Genomic DNA, 7600 nt, shown 5'->3' on the forward strand with positions numbered 1-7600 from the left:
AATTACTTTGTTTACACTCAAGTGAACTAGTATTCACTGAAATTTAAGGTTATATACAGTACTTCCTTGTAAGTGCGTAACCATTTGAAATTACGTGCACTGAGTAGTGCTACTGCCATATTTGAAGAAACAGCGAGAACTTATTCAAGGTTCTAATAAACTAGTCACAATGAAATAAACTAGTCACAATGAAATAGGTATCACTTCAAAAAGTGTCAGCGGGTTATTTACAGATTGTGGAATCAGTGCAGAGAAATTGGTATCAGCCACAGGGACACATTTATCTATTCAAATCGTACGTGACAGGCTTCATAAAGCTAATTTCCATTCAAGACGTGCAATTGTTGTTCCTGAATTAACTAGAACACACAGGAGAATAAGATAAAACTTCGACAATGAACACATTAACTGGAACATGAACCAATGGAGTCTGGTTCTCTTTACAGATGAATCCAGGCTTTGTTTAAGATCAAATGACACACGACAAAGAGTCTATAGACGTCGAGGATAACGATATTTGAATACAACTGTGGCTGAAAGAAGAGCTTTTGGAGGAGGATCTGTAATGGTATGGGGCAGTATAACTTCAAACCGACATACAGTCTTTCACGTCTTGGCGAACGGTTTCCTGACGGCCAGGCCATACATTAATGAAATTCTGGAACCTATCGTGTTAAATTTCATGAATCAGAATGTATCAAATTTCACTTTACAACAAGATAATGCAAGACCACCCACTGCCAGAGTTGTTCAAATTTCTTTGAAGACCATAATTGAGAGATTATAGAGTTGCCACCGAATAATCCAGTACTACTTTCTTTTACCTTTGTGGCAGCATTTAAATTCCTCTTTAGAAAAACATATGTCTTTTGAGGCTTTCTAAGGATGTATCCTTTCTTTAGTATCTTCGTAAGAAAGGAAGGGCTGGTCAGCCAGGTCACGTACCATCAAACGGAATGTGTGAAGATCTGAAGAGGCTAAGTCAGGAGAATACAGCATGTGGAGTAGAACTTCTCACTAAAGCGTTTCCAGGTAGGTTTTCATTGGTTTAGCAATATGTGACTCTATTCATATAGAGACCCTTTTTCTTTTGGGGCTCGACTCAGACGCATCAATAGTTCACATTCAGTTTGAGCAGCTCATAATAATTTACACCTGCAGATCCTTCCAAAGGCTGAGAAGAATCTTCGAATGAAACAATATTTGGTTTTGTGAAAGACGTTGATCGATGTCCGGGATTATCCCACCTTTCTACACTTTGGATTATCGTAATGCATCCACTTTTCATCGCCATTCACGATACGGTGCAAAAAAAAACCTTTCTTTTCTGTCGTTGAAGCTGCAGTTTACAAGTGGGAAAATACCGTTCGACGTCTCTCAGCTTCAAATCAACCGACAATCAATGTCCTTGCTTCTGAATCATTCCTAATCCTTTTAAATGTTTTGAAACTGTTGACCCATCTACTTGTAATGTTTTTCAAGTTCTGCTAGCGTCAGACGTAGATCTTAATCAAGTCATACCTCCAGTTCAAAATCATTATTTTTAAAGCATCGAAACCAGTTTGTGCATGTCGTATCTGACAAAGTATAGTCACCTCAAGGATTCTGTGTACTTTAGCTGCAGATTTCTCTTGAATAAAATAGTGTAATAAAATTCCCAGTAAATACTCCTTATTTAGCACAAAAATAGACATTTTCAACACCAATAAAAAATTACTTTGTTAACACTCAAGTGAATTAGCATTCATTGAAATTTAAGGTTATATACAGTACCTCCTTGTAAGTGCGTAACCATTCGAAATTACGTGCACTGAGAAGTGCTACTGCCATATTTCAAGAAACAGCGAAGACTTATTCAAGGTCCTAATAAACTAGTCGCAATGAAATAGGTATGACTTCAAAAAGTGTTTGTAACTTTTTATTTAAAAAATATATCTAAATGAATTTTTTATAAATCATCAAAATTTCATTTGAGTATATTTATTAAATAAAGAGTTAAGTATATATTCATATTTCATTGTGAGTAGTTGATATGAAGAACAAATAAATATTGACTTACCCACAATACATTTTCTTTTACAAAGGAAGGAAGGCCTTTTACGGACTAACAAATTTGCTGGAGAACTCACAGCTTTTATTCCAACTTCAAAGCTAGACCTAAAAATTGTAATTCTTTTGTATTTACAAAAATATTGTTTTTTGATAAGTTAGTAACTTCTCTATTTCAAAAAGAGTGTTACTAACTTTTGAACATTAATTTGTGTAAGCAACACCTCAATATTATTAGAACAGCCAAAGCCAAATTATTTCAAATAATGAGGTGAATTTGCTAAATCACTGTTTATCAACGTACTCACATTTTTGGAAAATACGTGTCATATATCTCAATATAATTCAGTTTCTGAAACTTCTCCTGGCACCTAACAGCAACGTACGCCGACCCATGTTGCAGATCGTAAGCACCACAAACCTTCTTCCCATCAACGGTGTACAACCTACAAAACAGGTTTACAACAACCAACTTATAGAGGGGAAAGTTTGAATTTACGCCTCAATGTCGCACGGATAGACGCCCAACAAATGCGACACGTAGTTCAAAATGATCTGCCACCTCCCATCCAGGTCCTCCCTGGTCAGCACGATCTTTTGGCCGCGTTGCTTCTCGTGGCCGTTGAGGAAGACGAAAATGATCGTCTTCTGCAAACGCTTCGTCTCGTTGAGGAACTTGTGGGCTTTGTAGTCCGAGTCGCCCTGTTCGTACAAGTAACAAGCCTTCGGTTGTCTTAGTTTGGCTATCTCTTCCATGGTTAGGTACCTGGAAACACATAGATTTCCTTCAGTAACAGCTACACCAACACCAACTGTGTTTGGTACTTGATGTCCAAAATCACGTTTAAATCTCTCGTATCGGAGGCGATGTATCGGCCGTCGTCTTCTATGTCCTCAATCGTTTTCACTTTCTCTTTGGTCTGGAGGTTTATCAGTCCGTAAACGGCTTTGTTTAATTTAAGTTTCTGTTGAACGTATTCGCACAGTAGATCCATGGTCCGGAGCTCCCTGGGACGGACCCATACACCAGCGCAGTTTATGGGGTTGCGGTTCTCCCATACCCATATATGCTTGGTCTTTACGTTCAGATTTACCATTTTATTAAACGTACTACAAATTTTACATGTTTGATTTTTTTTAAAAGTCAAAAAACGACGTATTATTTGACAGAGACAACAAATCAAATCTCAACGTTTTTCAAAAAAATTAATATCAATTAACAGGGCACAGAGGTAAAAAGTCAGGTGTGTTATTTATTATTATATTGTACATTTGTTTATAAACAATAAGACACCAATTACGATCATATTAGAGCAGGATGAACAAGGGAAATGTTCAAAACAATTTGGCAACAATGTTGTGTAAAACCAAAAAGTCAGAGTTAAAGGGTTCAAATAATTTTGAGTTAGGTGACCATCTTCCAAAACCATAAGTCATCACCAACTCATTTCGCCATTGATTTCAAAAGTGAAAAAAAGGTTGTTTTCAGTAATTTTTTCAGAGATTTTTATCCGAGACTTTCACCACATTGTTCTATACATTTTTCATGTTGTGTTCTTGAGTCTTATAGATCAGTCTTTCATTCGTTAATATCATTGAAATGATATCAGCCGTCTAATTTTCTTTCTATCTTTTCTTTCCCTTTATCATATTTTTATTAATAATGGTAAATTTCAAGTGATAATAATTTGTCTTAATTTTTATTTTTAAATTTTTATTCATTAATTTTTCTTCGTTGCCTTGTTATATTTTCTATTGTAAATATTGTTAGGAAATTGTTTAAACTTGAGTTTCAAAAATTGGCTATGTGGAAATTATTAACAAAAATGAAGGAGCTGAAAATTTTAATAATTGGCGTCTCAAGCATATTTTTTTTATATTTATATATAGGGAGGTATAAAAAAGGGTTTGATCCATCTGAATCCAGAAAGAGACATCATGTGCAATAGAGACAGTAAGTCTCCCACTGTGGGACAGACTTCTATTGTCGCTGTCATGCATGATGTCTCTCTCTAAATTCAGATGATTTCCCTACTGTATATATACATACAATTATATATCGGGTGTCAATGAATCCATTAGAAAAGGTATAACTTTTAGGACACTTGATATATCAAAATGAAAACTGGTTTTCAAATTTTTAAATGGAAATACTGCATAATTCTACATTTTTGAATTTCTGACGCAATTCCCGATAAGACTGTGACATTTAGATAATAATTATACCTGGTATTAAGATTTGACCACATATTTTGGAAACACATTGTATATCCAAGTTTTATAACAAATTTATTAAATGAAAACAATATTATATGAAGATTAAACTTGAGAGGCTGTATTTTCTTCAGGAGAAACTTTTGAAAAAAATTATATATAGGGAGCTATATATGAATATAAAATTATATACCGGGTGTCAATGCATTCATTAGACAAGGCATAATTTCTAGGATGACCGGTATATCAAAATAAGAACTGGTTTTCGAATTTTTAAATGGAATACCCTACGTATTTCTACATTTTTGAATTTCTGAAGCAATTCTCGATAATACTGCGATATTTAGATAATATAGTATATATACATGGTATCAAGATTTGACTACCTATTTCAGAAACACATTGTATATCAAAGGTTTGTAACACATTTATTAAATAAAAACAATTTTATATGAATATTAATCTTGAGAAACTGTATTTTCATCCGGAGAAACTTTTAAAAAATATTATACATAGAGTATGTATAGGTATATATGTATATAAAATTGTATACCGGGTGTCAATGAATCCATTAGACAAGGCATAGTTTTTAGGACACTCGATATATCAAAATGAGAACTGGTTTTCGAATTTTTAAATGGAAAAACCTATATATTTTTACATTTTTGGATTTCTGAGATAATTCCCGTTAAGACTGTGACATTTAGATAATAATTACACCTGGTATCAAGATTTGACCACATATTTTGGAAACACATTGTATATCCAAGTTTTATAACAAATTTATTAAATGAAAACAATTTTATATGAAGATTAAACTTGAGAGGCTGTATTTTCTTCAGGAGAAACTTTTGATAAAATTATATATAGGGAGCTATACATGAATATAAAATTATATACCGGGTGTCAATGCATTTATTAGATAAGGCATAATTTCTAGGACGACCGGTATATCAAAATAAGAACTGGTTTTCGAATTTTTAAATGGAATACCCTACATATTTCTACATTTTTGAATTTCTGAAGCAATTCTCGATAATACTGCGATATTTAGATAATATAGTATATATACATGGTATCAAGATTTGATTACCTATTTCAGAAACACATTGTATATCAAAGTTTTGTAACACATTTATTAAATGAAAACAATTTTATATGAATATTAAACTTGAGAAGCTGTATTTTCTTTCGGAGAAACTTTTAAAAAATATTATACATAGAGTATGTATAGGTATATATGTATATAAAATTATATACCGGGTGTCAATGAATCCATTAGAGAAGGCATAACTTTTAGGACACTCGATATATCAAAATGAGAACTGGTTTTCGAATTTTTAAATGGAAAAACCTATATATTTTTACATTTTTGGATTTCTGAGATAATTCCCGTTAAGACTGTGACATTTAGATAATAATTACACCTGGTATCAAGATTTGACCACATATTTTGGAAACACATTGTATATCCAAGTTTTATAACAAATTTATTAAATGAAAACAATTTTATATGAAGATTAAACTTGAGAGGCTGTATTTTCTTCAGGAGAAACTTTTGATAAAATTATATATAGGGAGCTATATATGAATATAAAATTATATACCGGGTGTCAATGCATTCATTAGATAAGGCATAATTTCTAGGACGACCGGTATATCAAAATAAGAACTGGTTTTCGAATTTTTAAATGGAATACCCTACATATTTCTACATTTTTGAATTTCTGAAGCAATTCTCGATAATACTGCGATATTTAGATAATATAGTATATATACATGGTATCAAGATTTGATTACCTATTTCAGAAACACATTGTATATCAAAGTTTTGTAACACATTTATTAAATGGAAACAATTTTATATGAATATTAAACTTGAGAAGCTGTATTTTCTTTCGGAGAAACTTTTAAAAAATATTATACATAGAGTATGTATAGGTATATATGTATATAAAATTATATACCGGGTGTCAATGAATCCATTAGACAAGGCATAGTTTTTAGGACACTCGATATATCAAAATGAGAACTGGTTTTCGAATTTTTAAATGGAAAAACCTATATATTTTTACATTTTGGGATTTCTGAGATAATTCCCGTTAAGACTGTGACATTTAGATAATAATTACACCTGGTATCAAGATTTGACCACATATTTTGGAAACACATTGTATATCCAAGTTTTATAACAAATTTATTAAATGAAAACAATTTTATATGAAGATTAAACTTGAGAGGCTGTATTTTCTTCAGGAGAAACTTTTGAAAAAAATTATATATAGGGAGCTATATATGAATATAAAATTATATACCGGGTGTCAATGCATTCATTAGATAAGGCATAATTTCTAGGACGACCGGTATATCAAAATAAGAACTGGTTTTCGAATTTTTAAATGGAATACCCTACATATTTCTACATTTTTGAATTTCTGAAGCAATTCTCGATAATACTGCGATATTTAGATAATATAGTATATATACATGGTATCAAGATTTGATTACCTATTTCAGAAACACATTGTATATCAAAGTTTTGTAACACATTTATTAAATGAAAACAATTTTATATGAATATTAAACTTGAGAAGCTGTATTTTCTTTCGGAGAAACTTTTAAAAAATATTATACATAGGGTATGTATAGGTATATATGTATATAAAATTATATACCGGGTGTCAATGAATCCATTAGAGAAGGCATAACTTTTAGGACACTCAATATATCAAAATGAGAACTGGTTTTCGAATTTTTAAATGGAATAACTTATATATTTTTACATTTTTGGATTTCTGAGATAATTCACGATAAGACGGTGACATTTAGATAATAATTACATCTGGTATCAAGATTTGACCATATATTTTAGAAACACATTGTATATCTAAGTTTTATAACAAACTTATTAATTGAAAACAATTTTATATGAAGATTAAACTTTAGAGGCTGTATTTTCTTCAGGAGAAACTTTTGAAAAAAATTATATATAGCGAGCTATATATGAATATAAAATTATATACCGGGTGTCAATGCATTCATTAGACAAGGCATAATTTCTAGGATGAACGGTATATCAAAATAAGAACTGGTTTTCGAATTTTTACATTTTTGAATTTTTACATTTTTGAATTTCTGACGCAATTCTCGATAATACTGCGATATTTAGATAATATAGTATATATACATGGTATCAAGATTTGACTACCTATTTCAGAAACACATTGTATATCAAAGTTTTGTAACACATTTATTAAATGAAAACAATTTTATATGAATATTAATCTTGAGAAACTGTATTTTCATCCGGAGAAACTTTTAAAAAATATTATACATA

General features: G+C 31.2%; 1 protein-coding gene across 11 annotated transcripts in view; it reads right to left on the reverse strand.

Annotated features, from left to right (window-relative positions):
• The window catches only part of LOC109605279 (uncharacterized), a 48572-nt gene extending 45392 nt beyond the window's left edge, over positions 1-3180 (reverse strand). For all 11 annotated transcript variants that reach the window (XR_007548296.1, XM_049968688.1, XM_049968684.1 and 8 more), the window contains exons 1-4: positions 2875-3180; positions 2549-2815; positions 2358-2495; positions 2060-2157 (exon numbers count right to left, since the gene is read on the reverse strand). Coding sequence is in view for 10 of the 11 variants with exons in the window: in XM_049968688.1 (XP_049824645.1) it covers positions 2060-2157; positions 2358-2495; positions 2549-2815; positions 2875-3146 (775 nt within the window). In the remaining variant the exon portion in view is untranslated. The remainder of the gene's footprint in view (positions 1-2059; positions 2158-2357; positions 2496-2548; positions 2816-2874) is intronic.
• Between the last annotated feature and the right edge of the window lie 4420 nt (positions 3181-7600).

This window comes from Aethina tumida, chromosome 6 (genome assembly GCF_024364675.1).
Source record: "Aethina tumida isolate Nest 87 chromosome 6, icAetTumi1.1, whole genome shotgun sequence".
Taxonomy (NCBI): Eukaryota; Metazoa; Arthropoda; class Insecta; order Coleoptera; family Nitidulidae; genus Aethina; species Aethina tumida.